Source organism: Arvicola amphibius, chromosome 6 (genome assembly GCF_903992535.2).
Source record: "Arvicola amphibius chromosome 6, mArvAmp1.2, whole genome shotgun sequence".
NCBI classification, from domain to species: Eukaryota; Metazoa; Chordata; class Mammalia; order Rodentia; family Cricetidae; genus Arvicola; species Arvicola amphibius.
This window is the reverse complement of record NC_052052.2, coordinates 768,807-795,196: the sequence shown is the minus strand read 5'-3', so window position 1 is coordinate 795,196 and position 26,390 is coordinate 768,807. Positions and strand designations below refer to the sequence as shown.

At 49.2% G+C, this 26,390-nt stretch overlaps 1 protein-coding gene across 3 annotated transcripts; it reads left to right on the top strand.

Moving 5' to 3' along the window:
- The first annotated feature begins 1,854 nt into the window (after window positions 1-1,854).
- Nadk (NAD kinase) lies at window positions 1,855-26,390 on the top strand. Of its 3 annotated transcripts, XM_038332453.1 has the most exons (11): window positions 1,855-2,078; window positions 12,216-12,418; window positions 14,550-14,633; window positions 19,685-19,814; window positions 20,893-21,001; window positions 21,103-21,188; window positions 22,388-22,490; window positions 22,995-23,134; window positions 23,267-23,524; window positions 24,082-24,164; window positions 24,758-26,390. In XM_038332453.1, the coding sequence occupies exons 2-11, from the start codon at window positions 12,246-12,248 to the stop codon at window positions 24,915-24,917; spliced, it is 1,326 nt and encodes a 441-aa protein (XP_038188381.1). In that variant the 5' UTR covers window positions 1,855-2,078; window positions 12,216-12,245; the 3' UTR covers window positions 24,918-26,390. The 3 variants fall into 3 exon arrangements, with proteins under 3 accessions (XP_038188381.1, XP_038188383.1, XP_038188382.1); XM_038332455.1 differs by lacking the exons at window positions 1,855-2,078; window positions 12,216-12,418 and adding an exon at window positions 12,563-12,706; XM_038332454.1 differs by lacking the exons at window positions 1,855-2,078; window positions 12,216-12,418 and adding an exon at window positions 12,817-13,825.

Here is a 26,390-nt window from a genome sequence, read left to right as displayed (position 1 = left end):
ACGGGGAAGATGCCTGCACAATCCAGGCCCTTAACCCCATTGTAAACAAAGGGTTTCCCCAGCAACCACTAGACACGTGATATTTTTATTTAAGTGTACACAGACGGCTTGCTGTGTGACCTTGGACTGCAGACAACCGGCTGGACGACTTTGCAGAAGATGACTTTTCCCACTCTGAAAGTCTCTCCAAGGCTAGCCTTGTCTCGCTAGATACCAATCAAATATTATAGTACAATTCAGTAAAGTCCAAAAACACAGTTCAAGCCTTCTTTGGGTGTGGCTGGTGTTCACTATGGGGAAGGAGGCTTACAAAACACACGAGGAAGTTACAAAACTTAAGAAAACCCCTGTCATCTTCCTACCCCTATTTTGCGTCTCCACTGTGCATGGATCTGTTGTTTTTGGAAGAAGAGGACGTGAGCCTCAGGAGTCCCCACATGAGAACATCCTGACTGCAACAGGTATGGGGGCCATGGGGAAGCCTGGACATTGGGCTGTACAGGAAGGGCAACGCCAAGGGTGCCAATTCCTGCCAAATGGAGTAGTCACATCGCTGATGTGTGGACTGAGTGTCCGCCAGTTTAGCAACTCTGGATCAGTTACAAAGTCAGCTCTAGTGGCCTTCTGGGTCTCCCTTCTTCCCTCCTGAAGTTGTGGATGAGGCACACTGTTTACTCTCAACTGCCGGAATTTTTTTTTTTACAAGACAGGGTCTCACTATGGTACCCCTGGCGGCCTAATTCCTAGAGACTCTGGGCTCAGTGCTGGGATTAAAGTAGTGAACTACCACACCCAGTCAGCTATCAGGTTCTTAAAACTACAGGCCCAAATCCTGGACACTCTACTAAGTGTGAAAGGCCACGTGAAGTGCCTCAGGACCACGTTAGCGCAGGTGCCCCTGACACAGCTGGCACCTGAGTTCTGATTCTGAATACTTTCAGGTCCGTGCCCTGGTCATTCAGAACAACAGGGGGGACAGGAAGCTGTTGGGCAGTCCATGCGTTGACCCACAAGGTCCTGGAACCTCGCCTGCAGAAATCAGAGCGGGAACATAGGTCAGGGAAAAAGATCAGACCGCAAGGCAAGGAGGTAAAAAGCAGGCAAACAGCGGGAAGGAATCTGGTGTTGCTTTCTCTGTGGCTGCTGAGACAGCCAAAAGGCCCAAGCAGCTCCTTTCCGCCTCCAGCCTCTGTTCTGCTTCCCTATTTTGCTTCCTCTCCCTCTGCCCCACCTCCCCCTTCTGCTCCGCCTTCGTCACTCAGTCCCCGCCCACTCTTCCGCTCTGCCTCTGCTCTCCACCCTTTTCCGACCTTCCTTTCCCTCCCTCCTCCCTCCTCCCGTCTGCCCCGCCTCCTCCCCGACCACAACGCCCCAATTCCTTCCTTCGGCCCCTACCCCTGTGCTGTCCCGCTTCCGCCCCTGGTCCTCCAGCAGTTCCGTTACGCCCCGCCTCGGCTTCTTCGGCCCACCCCTTCTCTGCCTTTGCCCCGCCTCCTCCCCGGTACAGCCCACTTCCCCTCGGGCCCGCCCCCTCTCTTGGCCACGCCTCCTCCCCGGTCCCGACCCTTCCTCTTGGCCCCGCCTCCTCCCCGGTCCTGACCCTTCCTCTTGGCCCCGCCTCCTCCCCGGTCCTGCCCCCTTCCCCTCGGCCCCGCCTCCTCCCAGGTCCTGCCCACTTTCCCTAGGCCCCGCCTCCTCCCCGGTCCTGCTCCCTTCCCTCGGCCCCGCCTCCTCCCAGGTCCTGCCCACTTCCCCTAGGCCCCGCCTTCTCTCTTGGCCTAGCCCCTCCCTTTGCAGGTCGCTCTCCCACAGCCCTGGTCTCCGGCCTACCAGAGGCGTGTGTGGTCTCTAGTTGCGGCTGCGCCGGCCTCCCCACGTGCTCTGCAGCGCATGCGTGTGGCTCGCGCTTGCGCACTGCCAGCCGCGGCGCAGTGCTGCTTGGTGGTGCCGGACTCCGGACCGAGCGGCCATGGGTTGGCGGGCGGCTGGGTCACTGAGGGCCAGGTAGCAGTAGGGCGGCAGGGACCGCTGGCTCGGCCCAGCATGTAGACGTCCACGCGGGTGCGCGGCATCCGACGGTGAGTGCGGGACCTTGGGTCACCCTCTGCCCGGCGTCACTCGCCGCCGGAGGCCCGTGGAGGCCGGGTCACAGCGCCGGCCCTGCCCACCTGCCCGAGGCCGGACGCTGGTGGCACTGACGCGCCTCCCTGCGTCCGAATGTGGGCTGCGGCCAGGATGACGCGTGGTCTCGGGGACGAGACAGTGGGGCAGGTCTGAGGATCCGGCCGGGGGATGGGTCCGGGGGACGAGTCAGAGGTTCGGGTCCTGGTAGCAGCTAAGGAGGCCTCCGTTCTGTTCCTGGCCCTGGCTTCTTGCGCGCGCTGTACCGCGGTCCACTCAGCTCCCCTGGTCTTTCTGGGACCTTAGCAAGCAGGAGAGGGCTTGGCATACAAAACTTCAGAAGCCAAAACTAGTGCAAAGTAGGAAGTTAGGCGTTTCGTAACAATCGGGGTGTGGAATTCTCCAGAAACACATTTTAAACTTGCTGTCCAGTACTTGCCAGAAAATTCCAAAGTCCTGAATTCCTGGAGGCGAGTGCCTCTCATGACTCTGATGTCACGTTCACAGGCTTGTGCTCTGGCCGCTTTCTTAATTGTGGGACTAGGGCGTGCCCATCACAGTCCCAGGATCTGTTCTTGGTCAAAAAGCAGCCTTTTCCCAGCTCCCTTCCCAAGCAAAGAGCTTTCTCCTCGCTTTGATTTTGAATAGGAAATCATCTTTCTTGTTTACTAACAATCTCTATTTCAGTTCAAAACTTAATGCATTTGGCTTGACTCTTGAGACGAATGTTTTTCAAAACTCTGTTCATTTACCTCATGTATCACAGCTGGTTTTACAGGCCTGATGGTGGCATCCTTGCCTTAGTAATTTAAGCATCTTGCTGAATGACACACTTCAAGAACCAGTTTCCCTCCCAACATTGCCCTCCTCAGCCTTTAGAGACCTCCTGTCCCTTGGAATTTCTTGTAGCATGCTTGTCCTCAGCCATCACTTCACTGCGACTTACACAACCCCTTCTTGTGTTCTGGACAGCCATCGGTGCCAATATACTGTCCGACCAGGTAGCATCATTTGGAGGTGGCATCTCAAATTGTTTCTGCCTTTTCTCCATTGTGGATTTATTTATTAAAACAGTTGGCAGGGCTGCTGTTTTGTTCATTTTGTCTTGTTTGAGGTGCTGCACAGATCCAGTCCAGAGCCTCACACATAATAGATGCTTTTCCGCGCACCCCTCCTTTTGGGTGGAAGCAACCAACAGATGACAGCAGTGTTTAGATTAATAGTTCGGCACTCTGGGCTTCACTTGGAGGATGGAGAGACACAAGAGGCTTTCCTTTACTTTTCAAAAAAATTATATGGACGTGAACATGCTACTGCTCATGTGTGAAGCAACTTTTAAGAGTTGGTTTTATCCTTCCACCTGTGGGTTCTATTGATCAAACTCAAGACATGGGTCTTGGCAGTAAGTGCCTTTACCTGCTGAACTGTCTCTGATCCTTAATTTGGTTTTAGACATAACATCATGTATTCCAAGCTGGGTTCTAACTCCCTGTGTAGCCAAGGATGACTGGACTTCTTGTCCTGTGTGCACCTCTGCATGCTGTAGGCATATGCCGGCTGTATCCAGTTGGGGATTTTCTTGTCTTATGTGATGTTGGGATCACGATGTGTGTGAGGCAAGCACTCTATGAACTAAGCTACATTTCCAGGCCTCAGGTGGTTTTACTGTTTAAAGTTTTCTTTTTATGTGTATGCATGTATGTGGTTATGTGCACATAAGTACAGGTGCCTGGGAGGTAGGAGCAGAGTGTCAGATCCCTTGGAGCTGGAGTTACAGGTGTTTTGTGAGCTGTTCGAGGTGAAGAGCAGCAAGTGCCTTAACTGCTAAGGCGTCTCTCCAGCCCTGCGAGTGACTTATTATAAGGGAGTGGATTCATCTGCATCTTTATTACCTCAGATCGGCCTATTTCCTGGTACAGCAAGCAGCAAGAGAGTCTGTGCAGAAAGCTCAGCACTGCCAGAAGGAGCCTTGGGAGGACAAGATGATGGGCTGTGGCCTCAGGCTCCTCTTTCTTAGCTCTGTTAGCACCTACCTACCACAGGGCTCTAACCTTCCTGAAGATTTCACTTTTCAGCCCTGGAAACATGCTCATTGTGAATGTTGCTTATCATTTTGCATATGTCCTGACTCATGGTTGCCATGCTCCTGGGGCTACCGCATGTGAGCTAGTAAATTCATAAAAACGATGTTTGGGTTAAGACAGGTGGTACCAATATATGCCAGTGCCATCCACTGCAGTGGAGAGGTTTGGTACCACGGAGCCTCACTGTTGCACCACCAGATGGGGTCTTTGATCCCATTCTTCAGAACTTTCCGGAAACAGTACACTTCTCCCACCTCTCTGCTAGCCTGGCTATCGTTGTAGAAATGAGGTAGATACTAGATAAATACTGGACCTGCAGAATGTGGCTCACAGTAGTGATGTCAACCTGTTCGATATAGCAACTCCTTGTCTCAAAAACAAGTGAATAATAAGCATGAAACTTGGGAGGGTTTGGGGTGTGCTGCACACCTTTAATTTCAGCACTCTGGAGGCAGAGGCAAGCGGATCTCTGTGAGTTCAAGGCCAACCTGGTCTACAGAACTAGTTCCAGGATAGCTAGGGCTGTTACATAGAGAAACCTTGTCCCAGAAAAAAAAAAAAAAAAAAAAAAAAAAAGGCATGGAACTTGGTATTAACGAAGAAGTTAAACATTTCCTTATTACTCTCACTAGTTTTCCTTTTCTTTCTTTTTTTTTTTTTTTTTCCTTTTGTGTCTGACTCTTGTGGCCTAGTTTGCAGTTTTCCTACCTCTGTGTGCCGAGTGCCTGGGTGGGTAACAGGTGTTCACCAACAGATCTGGCTTTACTTTTTATTTACTACTTTAAACTTTGAAGTTTACAACTTGAATGTCTTTTTTAAAATATTTATTTATTATGTATACAATATTCTGTCTGCATGTATGCCTGCAGGCCAGAAGAGGGCACCAGACCTCATTACAGATGGTTGTGAGCCACCATGTGGTTGCTGGGAATTGAACTCAGGACCTCGGGAAGAGCAGTTTGCGCTCTTAACCTCTGAGCCATCTCTCCAGCCCGAGGCACAGTTTCTATGTGTAGCCCTGACTGTACTGGGATTAAAAGTGTGGCCACCATTGTCTGGCTCTTTATTTACTTTGTCTTTTCAAGACAAGGTTTCTTTGTGTAACTGCTCTGGCTGTTCTGGAATTCACTTTGTAGACCAGAATGACCTCAAACTCAAAGAGATCTGCTTGCCTCTGCCTTCAGGATGCTGGGATTAAAGGTGTGCTCCACCACCACCTGGCCTCTTTTTTTAAAATTATTATTTTTTTAAAACAGTGTTTTACTATCTGCAACTTACTATGTAGACCAGGTTGTCCATGATCTCACAGAGCGCCACCTGCCTCTTCCTCCCAGTGCTGGGATTAAAGGCATTCCACCACACCTTACATATACAGTTTTTTAAAAAAGACTTGGGACAAACGACTAGTGGTTAAAGCACTTGTTGCTCTTATAGAGGAAATAGGTTTGTTTCCCTTGGCTTCTATGAACATGGTGGTTAACACTGGTAAGCTCCAGTTCCACAGAATCCAGTACTCTCTTCAGGTCTGTATGGGAATTGCACACACATGGTACATACATACAAGCAGGCAAAATACCCATATACCATATACATAAAAATTAATTTTTTTAAAGGCTCCAATAGGGAGTAGGAACCTGAGAGCCCAGCAGTGGTCACTTTCTCTTTGCCTTGAGAAACTAGCAGTCCGACTCCAGCGGACACGGAATAGGGAATAGGGTTACAATGTCCGACTCCAGCGGACACGGAATAGGGTCACAATGTCCGACTCCAGCGGACACGGAATAGGGAATAGGGTGTCAATGTCCTCTTGACCATTCTTCCTGCACTTGCATTCTGGCCTCATCTGGGGTCGCAGTCCCCTCCCTGTGAAAGGGAACCGCAGTCCAACCACTGAATGTGTTTGCATGACAGCGTGGTCGTGTATCCTGGGTTGTGCATGTTCTGTCTAGCTCTGTCTCCAGGAAACACAAAGCTAGGGCCTAGAAGACCCAGCAGTCCATATTGTCCAGCTGCTTGGACAAAGGCCAAGTGCAAAATGTACCAGAGTATGTATATGCTCATGACCTGGAAAAGGCTGTGCCTTAGCCTAGCCATATTCTGTTAGTGATAGGCTCAGAATCACTGTTGGGTCTTTGCAGTCCTAACTTCAGAGATGCCTGTGGCACCTGTTATGATGCTGTCTTCCCCTACCTGGTCTTCAGCTCCGTGCTGATGGGTGAATTTGGGCTTTAACACTAGAGCAGAACTGGCAGGGGACCCAGGCTCCATCAGAGGATCTGTGCCACTGCCCAGCACATCCAGTGTAGACACTTGCCCCAGCACAGTCTTTTGTAACTGTTGGCCTTTCGACAAACCGCCCACTGTGCCCAGTAGTGACCTGATAGAGCACTGCGAGGAAGGCCAGTGCAGGGCACAGAAACCCCACAGGCCTTGGCCAACATAAACCATGGTCTCCACCAGGGAGCAGCTTTTCCAATTTTTTTTTAAATTGCATTGGTTTACATGGTTTTTGTGAGTAGGGGTGGATCAGATGTGCACAGCCTGTCTGTGGAGATCGAAGGAGTTGCTTTTCTCCTTTCATAGTGTGGGTCAGAGCAGTTGAACCCAGATCCTCACATTTGAATGTGGGTGCTCAGGAGGGGACTGAACCCAAGGAGAGTATGACTTGAGGCCGTGTCTGTTAGTATATACACGCATTTTCATTTCTTTAACACTACCATAGAAAAGGTAAAGTGAGTGTGGCAACATAGTCCCGTAATCCTAGTTACTGGGGAGATGGCCAAGAGGACCAGAGGATTACACGGTCAAAGACACCTGGATCACAGGGTGAGACCCTGTTGTGTTTTGTTCTGGTTTGTTATAAAAAGACCAGTCTGGTGGTGCACACCTTTAATCCCAGCATTTGGAAGCCAGATGCAGGCCAGGTGATCTCAGAGTTCAGGAACAGCCTGGACTACAAGAGTGAGTTCCAGGACAGCCAGGGCTACAAAGAGAGACCCTGTCTCAAAAAAATTAAAAATGGAAAGAATATACATACATTTGTGTGTGTGTGTGTGTGTGTGTGTATGCTTACATGTGTATGTATACACACACAACAACAAGTTGGGAGTGCAGCTCAGTGACAGTACTCCATAGCAAATGTAAGGCCCTAGGTTTAATTCTTAACAACAGAGTAAAAGATTTTAAAGGCCGTAGTGATTTTTTCTCTAACATTTCCAATAGTTTGATTGTACACATCTGTCATCTATTTTGAGTTAATGTTTGTATGTGATAAGAGGAGATAGTTCAGGGCTGGAGAGATGGCTGAGGTCAAGAGCACTGGCTGCTCTTCCAGAGGTCCTGAGTTCAGTTTCCAGCAACCACAGGGGGCTCACAGCCGTCTGTACTGAGATCTGGTGCCTTCTTCTGGCCTGCAGACATGCATGCAGGCAGAACACGATATACGTAATAAATATATAAACACATATAGTAAACATATATGTAATATATGCAAGATAAATCTTTTTAAAAGGATGTTTTCAGGTTTTGGTCTTTTTGACTGGCTAGCCACCTGTTTAACACTACTTGAAGGATCTTGTGTGATATTTTGATTGTATTCTGACAAATAAAGCTTGTTTGGCGTCAGGGCGGGGCCAGCCATTAGTTGACCATAGAGGTTTTGAGGTCCCCAACGTAACACATACGAGAAGGAGATTAGATTCAGGGATCTTTTTTTGAAAACAGGGATATAGGATAAAAGGGTAGATTTTTGAATCTACTTTTTTTGTTGTTGTTTGTTTGTTTGTTTTTGGAGACAGGGTTTTGCTGTAGTTTTAGAGCCTGTCCTGGAACTAGCTCTTATAGACCAGGCTGGCCTCAAACTCACAGAGATCCGCCTGCCTCTGCCTCCCAAGTGCTGGGATTAAAGGTGTGTGCCACCACCGTCCAGCGATTTTTGAATCTACTTTTAAACCAAAACAGTAACTACTAGTCTTAAATATTTTTCATTGGTATGGATTTTTGTATATTGATACATTTTTGAGGTTATTTTTGATATGATGTGTATATTCCTACTTTTAGATATTTTTGTCTATCGGTACAGATTTAAGGTTATTTTGCAGAACATGATGTACATATATTTCTGCTGTTGTTTACGGTATTGTACCTATGCAGCTCATTTAACAATACAATGTAATTTCTAGTTCTTGAGTTATTATTACAAACTTTTTAGGATAATAAATAAATGTAAGTTAGAAATTAGTCACCTATTCCAATCAAACTTGTAGTCATGTTAGGTATGTTTTCAAGGTCAAACAAATATTTTAGATAGACAGATGGTCTTCAAAAACTTCTGAGATCTATAGAATATGGCATTTAAGTTTGTTTTTGTTTTTTTCAAGACAGGGTTTCTCTGTAGCTTTGGAGCCTGTCCTTGAACTTGTAGACCAGGCTGGCCTCGAACTCACAGATCTGCCTCCCTCTGCCCCCAGTACTGAGTGCTGAGACTAAAGGCCTGTGCCACTGTCGTAGGTTTCTTTTTTGTTTTGTTTTTTGACCATGTTTTTCTGTGTAGCCTTTGCTGTCCAGCAGCTCTCTCTGTAGAACAGTCTGGGCTCAAACTCAAAGTGAGAACTGTACAGAGAGAAACCTTGTGATGGGGGCGGAGGCACTGCTGGACATTAGGGCCCCGCCCTGTGACTCACTTCTTCTGAGGCAGTCACAGTGGTGGTTACGGCTTCGAGATATCTTCAAGCAACGTGCTGGGCCTGGTGGTGCAGCTGTTATCCCAGCTACTTGGGAGGCTGAGGAAGGAGGATCACAAGTTCAAGACCTGTGTGGGTAACAGAGAGACTGTGTCTCAAAGGAAAACAACTTGGGGTACCAGCTCAGTGGTAGAGCATTTGCCTAGCGTGAGTGAGGTCCTGGGTTCAGTCTCCAATACTGCTAGTGCAAAGAGAAGCATTTAGAGTGCACACTGCTTATCTGTGGTCTACACTATCTTCCTTTCTCCTTCCTTCCCTTCCCTCCTTCCCTCTCCTGCTTCCTTCCCTCCTTCCTTCCTTTTTTTTCTTTTGACTGGGTTTCTCTATGTAGACCAAACTGGCCTTAAACTCAGAGGTCCTCCTACTTCTGCCTCCTGAGAGCTCTGTTAGAAGTGTTTGTCACCAAGCCTGCTACTTCTCTTTTTTGATGGCAATATTTGGTTTGACACCAAATATTCTGTCCTCTATTTGCTGTACAGGGGTTTCCTTTTATGGGTGGATTATGTTGAGTGCATGCTTGTAGCGCACCGTTCAGCCAGACTTCTAGTGATCTAGGACATTTTCATGTCAGTGTTCTAAGCATGAAGCTATGATGTTATGTTGTTGTTTTGTGTTTTGCCCCATTGCAGGCTTCCTGAGGAAGGGCAGTAGGTCTGGCTTGTCATTGACCACAGTGTCTAAAATCATGGCACTGTGGCTACCGTCCCTTTCATCACAGTTCTTTCTGGAGGCTGAGTTGTTGGTTTGTTTTTATAGTCTCCTATGTAAAGCAAGCTGATCTTGAACTCATGATTCTCCTATTCTGCCCTAGCTCCTTAGTGCTGGGATTTCTACCATGTAACACTATGCCGGGCTCTCTGAAGGTTCTTTATAATCTCCTATATAAAGAAATGCCTCAGCAGTTAAGAGCAAATACTGCTCTTACAGAGGACCTGGATTTGGTTCCCAGCATCCATGTCAGGCAGCTTATGGTCACCTGTAACTACAGCTCCAGGGAATCAACTCCTGGCTTCAATAGGCCCTGCACACGTACGCACATGTGCCACACAGACATGCAGCATATTCACCTAATTAAAAAAAAACTAAAAATCTAAGCCTGGCCTGGTGGTGGTGGCGCACGCCTTTAATCCCAGCACTCGGGAGGCAGAGGCCAGCCTGGTCTACAAGAGCTAGTTCCAGGACAGGCTCCAAAGCCACAGAGAAACCCTGTCTACAAAAACAAAAACAAACAAAAAAAAATCTGAGCCTGGCCTTGGTGGCTCACGCCTTTAATCCTAGCACTGCAGAGGCTGCAGAGTTCTGGGACAGCCAGGGCTACACAGAGAAACTCTCGAAAAACCCAAACATACATAAAAAGTAAATAAATTTGCCGGGCGGTGGTGGTGCACACCTTTAATCCCAGCACTCGGGAGGCAGAGGCAGGTGGATCTCTGTGAGTTCAAGGCCAGCCTGGTCTACAGAGCTAGTTCCAGGACAGGCTCCAAAGCTACAGAGGAACCCTGTCTCGGGTTGGGGGGGACCATAGTGGTATGTGAGGTCAGCCTACATGAGGCCTGTCTCAAAAATACTCCCACCTCCCCCCAAAATGTTATCGGTGTGCCCTGGTTAATATCAACCTGACACGGCCTGGTCTCAAATGACTCATCAGCCATTGTAGGTGGGACCATGCCCTGTGTGTTCTTAGGTGTTACATAAGGAAGCTGCTGAGCACTAGAGCAGATTTTCTTCATGGTTTCTACAGGTTTTTACCATGACCTCCCTCAGTGATGGGCTGGGAACTGGGTATGGATATACAAGCCCAATAAATCCACCCCAGAAAAGAAACGAGGCCCAGTTCTTTCAGTCACTTACCAAAACTAGTTTATTGTGCTTTCTCACCAGACTCTGCTCCGCTCCTCTTCTTGTTTGGTTTGTGTCCCAGGCAGATAAAGTGTAGCCCTGTCTGCACTGGGCCCTTCACATAGCTCCACTTTGTCTCTGATGGTTTTCTTTGTTGTCTCTGTTTTGCAGCCCTTGGCTGGCCTAGAAGTCTCTCTGTAGATCAGGCTGACCTCAGACTCAGACATCCTCCTGCCTCTGCCTCCTGGCTTCATGGGCTCTCGTTCCCATGCCTAGCCTTCTCTGTTGCATTGTTTTAGAGACAGGAGTCTAACTGTAGCCCAGGCTGGCCTGGACTCACAGAAATCTGATTGCCACTGCCTCCCAAGTGATGGGATTAAAGGTGTGCCCCACCACCACCAGGCTGGATTCTGTGATTCTGTTTCCAGTTTTGTTAGTTCACCACTACTCATCCTCATAAAATCCAGTTTGGTTTTAGGGGAGTAAATAAACTTCGTGTTTGCCCGGTTTCACCATCTGGATGTGGCCTGCCCATGTGGCATCCCATGCTGGCTTTGACCCCAGGCAGGCTGGGAAAATGTGCCAAAACTCCAGGAGGAGAGGGACTTTTTTGCTTCCTCTGTCTTCCTAATTTTCCTGAGCCATGGCATCAGAACTGTGTGCCTTCGTGACATTTGGGATGTGAAGCTTCCTTTGAGGAGTCACAGTTGAGTTCTGATGACTTTGATTGTTGCTGGACTGACCCTAGAGTTTTTAGGGGTGCAGCTGTTAGGGACTGAAACATGTTTCTATGCTGCTATCCACACCACAGCTTCACGTTTTGATCTTACTTGTTTGGCCACAAGGGCTGCTATGTGGACCCTTTTATCTCAGCCTGTGGTGGAGACGCCACAGCTGTCTCGGTTGTTTGTCCCTTACTCTGCTGTCTTCAGATCGACTCAGAAACACCAGTGAGGGTTGAAAGCACATCCTAGCTGGAACGTGCGGCCCTGGATGCAGTCTCTCGCACTGAGGACAAATGTCAAGGATTCTGAGTTCTTAACTCTTTAGGGCAAAGGTAGCATATTTTGAAGAACTTTGGAAAATGGAAACCTGGCAGTTTCTCTGCTGTTGCTCGTGACTTTCCTTAGGGAGTCTGTTATCTGTTCACACAGATAGAAAAGTGGTCCCAAGTCCCAGCAGTGAATTTACTGAGGTTACTTACAGGAGCCTGGGTGACTCAGCTATATCAGTCTTCCCAGCAGTGTTTGCTGCTTAGACCTCCAGGGAAGGGAGGGGCCTCAAGACTCCCCTCCCCCCAGGGAATGTCCTGAGGGTCTGTGGGAGCCTTGGCAGGTAACCACAGTGGTACAGTGGTTCAGATAATCACATCCTACATTTCCTTGGATGCTGCTCACATGCATTGACTTTCTTTCTTTCATTAATTAAGGCGTCAGTGTTTTCTCCATCGACTGTGGAAATGGAACAAGAGAAGATGAGTGTGAGTAAGGAGTTGAACCCTGACTCAGCCTCCTACCACTGCTCAGCTTGTCATGGGGATGAGACCTGGAGCTACAACCACCCTATTAGGGGCCGGGCCAAGTCTCGAAGCCTGTCAGCCTCGCCTGCCCTGGGCAGCACCAAGGAGTTCAGGTAGGACCAGGATTCCCCTCTCCTCTCATGCTATGATGGGACATGTTAGATCCTTACAGAGGACACGGCCTGTATCAGTGTAGATCAGCATTGCTTAATGTGAGTTTTGTCCATAGGGTGGGGCTGGGCACTGCCCAAGCAGTGTTGACCTTAGAGGGATCAAACACTGTCCACGAGACTTATGCTGGGCACTTGTTACCAACTAACATGTGCCAAGTATAGGCTGCACTGTGTTTTCTTTTCTGCCTCAGCACAGAACCACCCATCCAGAGTTATGCTGACTTGAGGGTAAGCTGAGAGAAATCTGGTCGTGCTCAGTAAAAGAATTACGTGCTGCTGGAGCAGGGGCGCCGCTGTGACCAGGGCCCTTGGCTCCTCCTACACAGGCCCTCGGGTCTTACGGGCGGGTTGTGGGGCGCTGCCTTCCTCTGCTGCGCCATAAAACCTCAAGGGAAGGAAGATAACCTGACAAACATGGGGTTCCACTGACATCAGGAGGTGTTCTCACTCATTGTGACAATAACCGTGTTGAATTTTAGATGGGAGCTTGCCAGAGACCTGTGAACCGTGAAGGCAGGCTTTCTAGTGAGGAGCCACTTTAACGTCATGGGGTCTTTTCTCAGAGTTCCTGTTCGGTAGCAGTGGAGGGACAAGGAGCTGCTTCAGCTTATATATAGAAAGTTCTTTCTGTGAGCAATGGCTCCAGCAGAGGCCAGGTGGCCAGCACCTTTGCTCTGGGTGCACAGCTGATCACGGTGCCCTGTGCTACCTGTTTCTTCTCCACTGTGTTTGTACCTAGCCAGCTTTGGGCAGAATTGCCTTAGTTTCTGGTTTGTGTGGGTTTTGGCATAACATTTTTTTATTCCAGGAATGTTGAGCCTGTGAAAGTGACCGTGGGTCAGGGCAGCTTCTGTCGCTGGTGGCTGATGCCCTCGGGCAGTGTGGGGACAAGCAAGTTTTCCCATGCAACCTGTCCTTCAAGGAGGACAGATGGACTCAGTGCTGACTCCTGTCTTTTGCGAGCCCTAAATTTCCTGCCTGGTAGCCTTTAAGTTCCTATAAAAGTTGATATTTGTGATATTCTGCATAACTTTTTAAAGGCTTATATAAATAACCCAGGCTTGGTGAGTCACACTTGGCAGTCTTAGCACTTAAAAGGCTGAGGCAGGAAGATCACGAGTTTAAGGCCAGCCTGGGCTATAGAGGGAGGCCATACTTGAAAACAGGAGGATAAAAGGGGACAGGCTTTATGTAAAACCCTAGCTCCTGTTTAGTCCTGGAAGGTCTTCAGCAACCAATCGACTCCTCTCCCGCTGTCCGCTGTCTGGTCTGGCCAGGCTCCATGACCTGGACGTGGCCCATTCCCCAGAAGCAGAGCAGTCTTACCTGCGTCATCAGGACTGGAAGGTTTGTGCTTTTGGAGGCAGCTGAAGGGGAAAGCAATTTTGGAGACTGCTCTTGTTACTCAGTGTTGTTCTCTTTGGGCTGTGAAGGGTTGGTGAGACCCCAAGACCGGAGTGCAATGTCCCAAGAAGAGAAATCTCAATACTGTTTTGGTTTTTGTGCTGATCCCCCAGAAGCATAGAGAGCCCTGACTGCTGCTGCCCTTGGCTGTGGCAGGCACAGTGAGCCTATGTTTGTGTGTTTAACTGGCTGGGTCACTTTTCAGGAGGCAAGGCTAAGCTGCTCAATTAGTATCTGTGTTATAGACACATGTGCTCTGGAGCAAACATTTATGCTAGAATGTTCATCTAGATTATTGAGGGTGGTGCCAGGTTTTGACTCCCGATTATAGCCCACAGACCTGCTGAGAGGCTCTGCCTTGGGTCCTGGGCTCATGCCAGTCCCTTACTAGGCTTGTGCCTTCTTTGATTTGGGATCAGTGTCCACAGGAGCCTGTCCAGGTCAGCTTCCATGTCTTGTTACTGCCACGGGAACCTGATCAGCAGCGAGCTCTGACATAGCATCCTGGACCAGGGCAGGATCTTCTGGGCCTGCCCTGTGAGTGCTGTGCCTGATGGAGCTAATATCATTTGGGTTTCTTGGACTTTGACAGGGCCTGACACAGCCCATGTCTGTCTTGCTGCCTGTCCCCTCCTACTTTGACATTAACCCCCACTGTGCTCCACAGGAGGACCCGCTCTCTCCATGGGCCATGCCCAGTGACCACGTTTGGACCAAAGGCCTGCGTGCTACAGAACCCCCAGACCATCATGTAAGTTTACCAGACTTGGCAGGGGGTGTATGTGGAGGGGGGTCTTGGTGATTATTATGGGATTGTCCTGTGTGGAGTTCTGAGTTGTTTAAAACAAAAGTCAAGCAGGTGTCTTTCAGAAACTTTCTGTATTCAGAGATGCCTAAGTGGAGAAGCTCAGCTGGTAATTTCTCTCCCATGGTTTCCAGAGGCAGAGGGCAACACACCTGTAATCTGGCACTCAGTTTGAGGCAGAAGGATCTCCAGTTCCAAGCCAGCCTGAGCTGTTAGTAAGATGCCATCCTGGATCACAGAGTCAGACCCCATCTGAAAAACAAGAACAAATAAACAAACCAAGGAGAAAGAGAAAAGTGTTGGGGAACTGAGGACTGTAGCCATGGATGTCCTGCACAGGTTGCATGGGATCAGTGTGAGATAGTTGTGAGAATCTGTTCTAACACAGTGGTTTCTCCTTTCATTGTTCCACAACTAGAAATATAAATTTTCTTTCTTTTTCGACCTGATTTTAGTTGCTGGAAAGTTGTCTCTCCTTGTTGGTGCGTGTGTTTGAAGGGTGGGTTTGCCATGCTACAGGTGGAACACAGGCCTGACATGTGCCAGGCATGCACTCTGCCACCGAGCTGCGTCTCATCAGTGCGTCCTTCACGGCTCTCACTGGGTCTGACCTCAGCAGTGCGGATCTCGTCACTGCTGTCGGCCGAGAGCCAGGGTTGTCGCTGTGTCCAGTTGTGTTTTGTCACGGTACAGAAAAAAGAAAAATCCCTGAAATGGGTTGATACTACTGCTTTTGTATTTTAAAAATTTAGAATGTTAGCCAGGTAGTGGTAGTGCATGCCTTTAATCCTAGCAGAGGCAGGCGAATCTCCTGAGTTTGACATCAGCCTGGTCTACTGAGCAAATTTCAGGACAGCCAGGGCTACCCAGAGAAACCCTGTCTCAAAAAAATACGCAAGCTCTGGGAGTGGTTGCGCACACCTTTAATCCCAGGCAGAGGCAGGCAGATCTCTGTGAGTCTACAGAGTGAGTTCCAGGACAGCCAGCAGCCAGGACTGTCCCACAGAGAAACCTTGTCTCGAAAAACTAAAAACAAAACAAACAAAAAGCAAGCAACAACAGATGATTGGAATGTCTGGGCCAGTTGTAGCTCCGTGAGTGAAGGTCCCTGCTGTCAATCAAGTTCCAGAATTCACATGGTAGAAAGAGAAAAGATTGTCTTCCTACTTCTGTACTCCTTGTGATACACACACACACACAATCAATCAGTCAATCAGTAATCCCAGCACTCTGGAGACAGACGCAGGCAGATCTCTGTGAGTTCAGGCCCAGCCTGATCTAGTGAGTGAGTTCCAGGACTATACAGAGAAACCCTGTCTCAAAAAAAAAAAAAAAAAAAAAGAAGAAGAATTAGAATTAGAATTTTATTTCATGACTTTTGTTTTTGTTTGGTCCTCACTGCTCTCCGTTCAGAGACCTTTGTTATTTGTACATCCGGAATCTGTTCCAAGTTTTCCCTTTCCTTCAAAGTAGACTGTGTCAAAGTGCCACATGTCTGGGTGGTGTGCTTGGACTTGTTAGGTAGATATTAGCCTGAGTGTGTAAAATGGAGACACTGCACGTTTGTTCTTGTTTCATAGGCAGGTGTTGTAGATGGGGCTGAGCCAGGACAGTTCTGATCCCCTCAGAACACACTTGCCTGTGCTGTACGCCACCCTGTTCTGGTCTGTATTAGACCTGACCCTAAGTCCCCTTTCACACAGTTCCTCATGCTGTGGTCATCTCCACTCATAAATCATTTCATTGCTACTTCATAACTGTATTTTTGCTACTGTTATGAATTGTAATATAAATAACTGATATGCAGAATATCTGACCCCCAAGAATATGCGACCCCCAAAGAGGTTCAGACCTTCCTTCAGGTTGAGAAAGTGCTCTAAGCTTTCCTCTCAGACATGACAGTGCTGTTGCCTGTTCTGCCACCTCCAGGCCGTCCAAGGAACTGCAGCGTTAGTGTAAATCTTAGTACTGATGCTGTTCTGGAGGGATGCTAGTATTAGTGCTTTTGAGGCAAAAATTTCCAGTGCCTGTGTGTTCACAGAGCAGAATTACGAGTTATTGCTACTGCTAAATATATGTCACGAAAAGGAAGGGATACTGACATGTTGTGTACTCCCTATCCAGCAATTATAATCACACCAACACCACAGTCTCCTAATGTCTACTGTGACCTCACTGTCTATCCCACATGTGGCCACCCAAGCTCCCTACCACCTAGAGCTCTGGGCACGCCCCCTGCCCCCTGCTCCTGGCCCCTCGTGCCTGTCCACCACCTCCCAGTGTCCTGGTCTCTTGTGTTTGTCCAGTACCTGCTGCTTTCAGCCACTTCCTGCACAGCCTGACACTCGCCCCTTAAGCCTTTCCAAAAGCCAGTTTTTCGTATAGTTTATATATATGTGCCTGTGTGTGTGTCTGCTTCACCCTATGTATAATTTATATATGTGCCTATGAGTGTGTTTGCTTCACCCTGTGTATAATTTGTGTGTGTGTGCGTGCGCATGCGTGCGCGCCTGTGAGTGTGTCTGCTTTGCCCTATGTATGCAGCTTCCTGTGGAGGCCCGAAGAGGATTTTGGACCCCTTGGAACTAGAGTTACAGGCAGTTGTAATATATAATATGTGTAACATATAATAGATGTTGTTTCTGGGAACCAAATACAGGTCCTCTGCAGGAGCAGTGTGTGCCATTCGCTGTTCTAAAACTTCCTCTAGAGACCAGTCTGGCCTCAAACTCAGATTCAACTGTCTCTGCCTCCCAAGTGCTAGAATTCAAGGTATATGCCAGCACACCCGGGGAACATTAACTGCTGAGCTATCTCTCCAGCCCCTCACAGCCGGTTTTACTTAGATATCACTTACTTAGACCAAGACACAGTGTGGCCTCCAAGCTATTCTTTGAGGTCAGGAAGTTCAAGTGGGGGTTTTGGGGACTGGCTTGGTGTCTAGAACAGGCACAAACCTGCCTGCAGTCGTTTGCTGGGCTCTGGGGTACATAGCTCTGTCACCTGTGTCTCTGTAACTTCCCACGTGTCAATGTAGGGCACATAGTACCTGTGTTGTAAGAATGAGGGCTTCATGTGTTTCCCAGATATTCCCAAGGTAGCCTAGAGCCTATCATGAGGACTATGAGGCTGTGTCTTCCTATGGGTGGGTGAGACTCTCAGCCACTGTTAGTTATGGCACAGTGGTCATGCGTCCCTAGCGAGCTGGTTCGGACAGGCCATGGCCTGCCAGCTCCACATGGCACCTGAAGTTCAGGCTGCCTAGAATGGCCAGCATTCCCCTTTAGGTGGCCCAATAGGAAGTTGAGGAACTGGTTTGTGGTCACAGGGAGGGCTTGGCATCTTGACCTGTATAGACTAATGCTGGTGGCACATGCTGAACCCTTCTGAGCTTTAGGGCTGAAAGTTGTGGGCTGAGCCTGCCTGGGGCAGCCATGACACACACATGGGCAGGGCTGGGTGTAGGGTGGGGACTTGGAGCTTTGGTGGGGCAGAGGGTTGTGATCACTCAAATTCTCTGGAGCCCAGAATTCAGGAAGTGGTTGCCTTTCACCTGCAGCCCTTTCACCTGCAGTCGGCCTGAGAACTCCTCCCTGTAGGCGGGCCATGCCATTTCCAAGCTCCCAGTTCCCTAAGCAGTCAGGACGCCATGGCCTGCCAGAGGCCTGCTAGGCAGGTGGTCCTGGTCCTCCCCTCAGAGCAGGGAGTTCAGGCTGGCCCTCTTTGCTCTTAAAGTTGATTTCCTGGGTTTTTTGTTTTTCTTTTTTAATTTTTAAAGTAGATGGTTAAGCAAAATGGTCATATATTCAGAAGGAAGTCTACATTTTATTTATTTTTCTCAGGTTAGAGAACACTTCTGTAGGACCTGTGACAAGGCTTTTACATTTGGCTTTCAGTTTTGAAGATACAAAAGTTAGACTTACAGTGTTAACACACACGCAGGAGCATGGTGGCCAGGCAGGGCCTGTGTGTGTCTGCTTGTAGCACTGAAATGCTGGGGACATGCCTGCTGTCTCCTGGAAGGTGGAGACCGCCTCAGGAGTCGTGAGCGCTACAGGCAGGTGGTGAGTGAGAGGTGGCTATGAACGGTCCCTCCCCTCCCAGAAATGCCAGAAACAGGTGAGTGCTGTGACCAGGGTTCCATAATTATTTTGTGACCTGTTTTTAGTAGTTTGTGTTAAAATTTCAAAAGTTGGTAGTGGGTTTCATAGACTGCCAGATATGGAGCCTTTTCTTAATTGGGAGAAATTGTGTTGGATAGGGAAAATGCTGTTTCAGAAGTAAGATTACCGGGCCAAGCATGGTACCAGGTTGTGCCTTTATTTCCAGCACTCAGGAGGCAAAGGCAGGTAGATCTCTATGATTTCAAGGCCAGCCTGATCTTATATAATGAGTTCCAAGCAAGTCAAGGCTACATAATAAGAACTTGTCTCAATAGATAAATGAATAGAGAAATAAGTTAATAATTAAGAGCCAGCCAAGTTTATGGCATCGAGAGGTAGTAGGCCACACGCCATTCATGCACATAGAAGGAAACACACACCCTAAGGGTCCTGGGACTGGAAACCGTCCACAGTAGACCCCAGGACAGAGGAGCTGGTATCCTCACTGGACTGACAGACAGCTTAGGCTTTTCCTTCTGCTCTTAGGGAGTGTCAGTAAGGAAACGAACACAGCATGTGTGATTTGGCCATGACGGTGATTACAGGTACAGTTGGCGAGCAGGGTGCCCAAAGGGATATAGCCAGAGCCATGTGGATAGTAGCTGGGCAAGGGGTCTTCAAGGGTAGCTGCTCTGGCTCCATTGTGTTCCTGGCTCCAGGCTGCAGGGTGGCCTGCAGCCATCCCTGGAGGGATCTAGTGCTGATTCTATGTACACAAGTTGGCAGTGTAGTTTAACTTGTTCTTGGTGTGCTTATTTTTATTTTTCCAAATTGCCTGCTTCTTTCCTCGAGGAAAAGATGATTGCTGGTATGAGCTCTCTTCTCTCCCTAAAGGCACATCCAGGACCCTGCAAGCCAGCGGTTGACATGGAACAAGTCTCCCAAGAGTGTGCTTGTCATCAAAAAGATCCGAGACGCCAGCCTACTGCAGCCCTTCAAAGAGCTCTGCATGTACCTCATGGAGGTAAGGCCGGCAGGTTAGGGCTGTGCTCAGGGTGAGTCAAGAGGAGACTTGCCCAGGGTGGTCTCTTTGTTAGCTGTCTGAAGCCTTCTTAAAAGTTGTTACTAGCCCACAGTGCTGGAGGCTGGGAAACTCAGGTGGAGGAGCTGCACTCGTGAGAGCCTTGTAGTACTGAGTCCAGTGTGGATGAGGGACTTGCCCCAGGGCATTGCCCCACTTCCTGTTTTTGTTTTTTGTTTGGAGTTGTTTTCCTTTCTGGCTTTTCAATACTGGATTTCTCTGTGTAGCCTTGACTATACTAGAACTCACTTTGTAAACCAGATTGGCCTTGAACTCACAGAGATCCACCTGCCTCTGTCTCACGTGCTGGGATTAAAGGCCTGTCCATCCCTTGGCTACCCCACTTCCAAGATACTAGCAATGCTAGCTCTCCTGACTCAACCCTCCGAGTCATGCTGCAGCAGTTAACCCTCACCTGAGTCCCTTTCGTGTGGCCTGCAATACAGCTCCCAGTCTGGGTGAGTTTTAACAAAAAGAGATTTGTCTTAGCTTGTGATTCTGGAGAAGTAAAGTCCAGGGCCGCATCTGATCCTGGCCATCTTCCTTGCAGAGCCCAAAGGGATAGGACAGCATATGGAAGGAGGTCCTATGTTCCTGTATGTGTGCCCATCTTCTGCCCTTTCCCTCTCTCCTCTGACACCATCAGAATGTAGTGGTGTGTCTCTACCCTGATGGCTCACTCCTAATCACCCCCTAGAGGTGCCACCCTCTCAACACCTCAAAATCATGTTGCTTTTCAGTAGATGACTTGGGGGACACCCTCAACACATCCAAACCGTGGCATGGCTGTCTGGTTCCTGAGCCACTGGGTTAGAAAGTGCCTATTTGGGAAAAAGCTTCGATGATGTCAGAGTCAGAGTTTCTGGCTACATAGCAATGAAGTGAGCAGACTGGAAATGACTTGCTAGCTGAGGAAACAGCTCCCCCCCCCCCCCCCCCCCCGCAATGTGGAAAAGCCAGTGTGACCTGGGCTGAACGACTGAGGGCTGTGTGGAGGCTGCCATGTGTACTTTGCTTCCAGGAGAACAACATGATCGTGTATGTGGAAAAGAAAGTGCTGGAAGACCCTGCTATAGTGAGTGATGAAAGCTTTGGACCAGTGAAGAAGAAGTTCTGCACTTTCCGTGAAGGTGTGCTGTTTCGACCTCTCTCTGCCTTTGTTGGCCTCTGCACGCTTGGGCACTGGGGCTTTGTATGGCAACAGTGCCGAAGGTTTGTGTCTGCTCTCTAGATTATGACGACATTTCCAACCAGATAGACTTCATCATATGCCTCGGAGGAGATGGTACCCTGCTCTATGCCTCCTCTCTTTTCCAGGTAAGGCTGTGTCAGGGTACTGACGCATTGTTTGGGTACAATGTGAGGAGGTGTTTTCAGAACGTTAGTCCCCTTACTCTTTATCATACAGCTTCATACTAGAAGCCACAAGCTTCTTAGTGTTCTTACTTTAAGGCAGTGGTTCTCACCTGTGGGTCACAGCCCTTTGGGGTCAAACAACTCTTTCACAAGGGTTACCTCTGACCATCAAAAAACACACAGATATTTACAGTAAGATTTATAACAGTAGCAAAATTACAGTTATGAAGTATCAACAAAAATAATTTTATATTTGGGGGTAAGCACAACATGAGGAATTGTATTATAGGGTTGCAGCGTTAGGAAGACTGAGAACCACTGCTCTAAGAAGGTAGAAGTTTTTTTTTTTTTTCAGCCCAATTATTAGCAGTAAAGCAGGTTTGCAGGTAACTAGTCTCCTGGGGTGACTAGAGATGAATGGACATGCTCTGACGGTGCTGGGCTGGCTAAGGAGGGAGAGCAGTAGTATGGGGAGACTCCCTGAAGGGTGACCACGTGGCCACAGACCAGACCCTCTGGGAGAGACCTGGCACTGCCGAACTAGTCTAGAAGCCTCCCAGGCTGGGAAGGGCAGCAAGGAGACATTGGAACCTCTCTGGTCTCACCCTCAGCAAGGTAGGAGCTGGCCCATGGTGTGCTAGAAGAGTAGGCATTTCGGTACCCTAGTGGGGCTGCAGGGCAGAGCCCATCTAGCTGTGCGGAGCTGGGGTGGAAGTGGGGTTGGGGTTCTCCCAGCAAGTTGTCATCTGTGCTTTGCTGCAGAAGTTTCTGGCCACAGACTGCAAGCAACTTGTACTTGAACCTTGGTTTTTGCTCAGCCCCATTTGTATTTAGATCTCCATTTTTCTTCTTCTGTCCACCAGGTCTCTGCCAAGTCTGCCTACCTTCTAGCCCTTGCATTTCTGTAGCCACGTCTTACATCTGGTGCTGGCCAGATCTTTCTGTGTGACCAGTGAGCTGGTCTGGGCTTGTTGCTTTTGTTTCTTTTTGGCCCTTCCCACCTTGTTCTCACTTCTTGGGGAGATGGCGCCGTCCTGCCCTGTTCTGGCTCTTCCACTTCTTGCCTTGCTCATGCCTACCCATCCCCAGGGTCCACAGCTATCGACAGTTTGGTGTTTCCTGGGTAGCCCAGCAATGCCACCTGGTCTCCTCACCCACAGGGCAGTGTGCCTCCTGTTATGGCCTTCCACCTTGGCTCCCTGGGCTTCCTGACCCCGTTCAACTTTGAGAACTTCCAATCCCAAGTGAATCAGGTGATAGAGGGTAAGTTGGAATGTTCTGGATCTCTCAAAATAGCTCAGGGTTTACCTCCTTCTTGGTTATGTTTTTGTTGCTGCTGTTTTTATTTTTTAATTTTATGTGTATAAGTATTTTGCCTGCAAGTATGTCTATGTACCACATGTATGCTTTGTGCCCAATGATATGTGGGATCCTCTGAGACTGGAATTACAGATAGTTGTGATCCATCATGTGGGAGCTGGGAATTGAAACTGGGTCTTCTTTAAAGCAACCAGTGCTCTTAACCATGGAGCCATGTCTCCAGCCCCCTTGGTTTTTTTTTTTTTTTTTTTTGTTTTGTTTTGTCTTTTTCATATTTGTTATTTAATGATGTAGTTTCAAGATTTGGAGATTTCTAAATTTCAGATATTTCAAACACTCTTTACTAAAATGGGAAATCTGGCAGCACATGGCTGCTCGGGTGGCTTTGGTGAAAGGCACTGAGGTGAAGGGTTCCAGCCTCCCTGAGCTGGATCCTCCTGACCCCAGGGAATGCCGCGGTCATCCTGAGGAGCCGGCTGAAGGTCAGGGTGGTGAAAGAGCCCAGAGACAAGAAGAGAGCCATCCATAATGGCCTCAGTGAGAACGGCCTGGACCCAGAGGGCGGAAAGCAGGCCATGCAGTACCAGGTCTGTGGAGACGTCCCCAGCAAGGGATCAGGGTGGGGTGTACTCGGGCTGGGACCCCTGGCACCAGGATAAGAAACTTGGGGTGCACCTTAAGTGCTTATGGTAGTGCCATGGCCTTGCCATCTCCTCCAGGTCTTGAATGAAGTGGTGATCGACAGAGGCCCCTCCTCATACTTGTCGAACGTAGATGTCTACCTGGACGGACACCTCATCACCACTGTACAGGGCGATGGCGTGATCGTGTCCACCCCGACGGGCAGCACAGCATATGCAGCTGCAGCTGGGGCTTCCATGGTGCACCCCAACGTGCCGGCCATCATGGTTACACCCATCTGCCCCCACTCGCTGTCATTCCGGCCCATCGTGGTCCCAGCAGGGGTCGAGCTGAAGGTCAGAGCAGTCTCCCTGTATCTCCTCTGGTCTGTGAGTCTTTTGACCCTGAGCCAGCAAAAAGCAGTTGTCACTACCTCAGCACCTGCCACCTCCAAAAGACAGTGCCACTCCCAGCACCTTCACATGGGAGCCCTGCCTCTCAGCTAGCTTGGCATCTGTCCATGGTCTCTGGTGGCACAGACAGCTGGCCAGCCCTCTATGCAGGGCTCTCAGTTGCAAGTCGTAGGGATGGGCCCCATTGGGAGGGAATGACGTAAGTGTCTCTGTGATGAAAGACCCCTGATTGGTGTCCTCCACAGAACCTTTGACTTGGTCTCTGGCTGACCTCTGAGTGTCCAGCCCAGACTCATTTTTCTGTCACCTCATCACAGGTCACTCAGGCTAGTTTGTCACTAGCGTGAGTTCTAATGACCATGTCTAGGAGGTAGCGGCCAGTCTTAGAGCACCAACGTGAGGCTGAAGTTGTTCCGTGCAGGAACTCCGGAGGACCCCGAGTGGGCTGGGGACGCACCCTGCATGCCTAGAGCCACTTTTGTTCCTGTTCCACCCCTTAGATTATGCTGTCACCAGAGGCCAGGAACACTGCATGGGTGTCGTTTGATGGACGGAAGAGGCAGGAAATACGCCATGGAGACAGGTGTGGGGCCGCAGTGCTGGGCGTGGGCTGACCTTGTTGTCTATCTTGTGGTATTGGTCGCTAGTAGTGGCCTGGTACAAGGCATGGCCATGTGTAGATGTAGGCTTGCAGCAAGGCCATGCCCCTTGGTTCTTGTTATACACAGAGACTGGACTGGTCTCAGCCTAGATCTAGGGAGAGTCCCCTCCGGCAAGGCTGTCACGCTGCCTGTGACCTGCAGCACCTGCAGGTGAGAGGTCCACAGCCTCGATCAGCGGTGCACTGACTCAGGCTGCTCTCCTCCTCCTGCGTGTGTGGATGTGCAGCCAACAGCAGTCATAGGCTCTCGGCCGGACCAGCAGAGCCGCTTATGTATTGGCCTGGTCGTTCTCCAGTCCCCACCCTGCCTCACCTCAGGAGAAGTTGCCTGGGCCCCTGGGAGCCAGAGACCTGGTGAAAATAGGGACAGAGTCTCTGTCTGATCCTCTATGGTCCAGGGTGGCTGCTTCCATTTGGACAAAGTGAGACCCTGGGAGAGGGCCTTGACCTTGAGAGTAGTTTGTTACTTGAAAAGGCACCCAGCTTACGCAGATGTATTTCTCTTTCCTTCAAAGCATCAGCATCACCACCTCCTGCTACCCGCTGCCCTCTATCTGTGTGTGTGACCCTGTGAGTGACTGGTTTGAGAGCCTTGCCCAGTGTCTGCACTGGAATGTTCGGAAGAAGCAAGCTCACTTCCCAGAGGATGAGGACCAGGACGAGGAGGACAGCTAGGCCTCACTTGCCAGCCTCTGACCTGAGCCCTCAAGCCCTTGGGGGCCTTCCTTCTCTTGCTCTCCTGCTGGCCTTCTGGCCGACCTGGCCTTGACCAACCACATGGCTGTCCAGGCATCTCTGTGTCCTGCCTGCCTTGCTGGGAGAGCTTGGGTCTGCCTTTTGAAGAACAGATCAGCTTTTTAATGTTTTTAAACCTCTTTTTCATTTCTAAAGAAGCAAAATGAGAACTGGGCTGGGTGTCCTACATTTCTCCCATGGGCCCCCTGAGATCCCAGATCAGGAATTCCCATAAATCAGTCTGTTGAAATTCTGAGGGGGTCAGAACGAATTGATCTTCCCTTTGATATTGAAATAAATGTCTCAGCCAGAAATCTTCCTTTAGCTGCAGTGCTTTTCCCCAGGGACTGTACCTTTCTCCTGCAACTCTTGGGGTCACCTGGCAGCTTTGCTATGGGTTGGCAAGGCATGTGATGGCTAGGTGCCTCTTAAGTCTGGCCCAAGGCCTCTTGACTCCTCCCAGAGCAGAGGCCACACTTTGCACAGCCATCCAGCAACGTCACATTCCTCATATCGCAGGGCAGCAGCTCCCGAGACATTTTAAATCCTGTGTACACTTTTTAGAGATTATTTTAAACTTTCTGAAGTGATTATGTACATATTTTCTTGTACACACTTTGTGAAGATTTAGAGGGGACTGCCTGTTGTCCGGTGTTTACATTGTGTCCGGGACAGGGCTCCGTGCTTCCACTCTTCCCTTACACAGTGGCCACAAGGGTTTTGAGACCAACTCACAATTGACATCAGGCTGTGGGCCTGTACTCCTTCCACAAGAGTCTTAGGTTTGCATCTGAGCAATAGCCATATGGAGCTCTCTGTGTAGCACATGTGTGTAACACAAGTAACGCACGTGGACGCCACACAGACCCTAGAGCGTTTGTGGAGTCACTGGTCAGCCACGGTGCCGCAGTTAGGTCGTCTTCACCTCTTATGGCGGGAGTAGGAAGGGAGAACGGCTTGTTCTTCGCCTGGCTTCCAGGGTAAAGTCAGGCTTCTGTTCCGTGCTGCTCAGAAGGGTTTGCCAGCTGCTATAGTGCTGACCACACTGCTAAAGTCAGGACCTCCTGGGCCCTTGTTGACCTCAGCACCTCTGGAGCCCTAAGTGGTCTGGTGTCAGCGCTGTTAGGTTGCGGTAGCTTGTCCCCAAGATCTGTGCTGTTCATCTGTTACAGTAAGCACAGCAGGCCTCTGTGTGGTCCAGAGGAGAGCAGGGTCTGCAGTATGGGCCATGCATCTAAAAAGCAAGTGTTGACAAGTCTAGAAGCAGCTGCTATCAGACTGATCTAGAACACATGGAGTTTTCACATAAATTCTTAATGTTTCATATTAATATCTTAAAATTTGTTAATTGTTAATGAAGGCCTTATTACTATTTTCAGATTCTTTCAATAAATAAACTTGTTAAAAAAATAA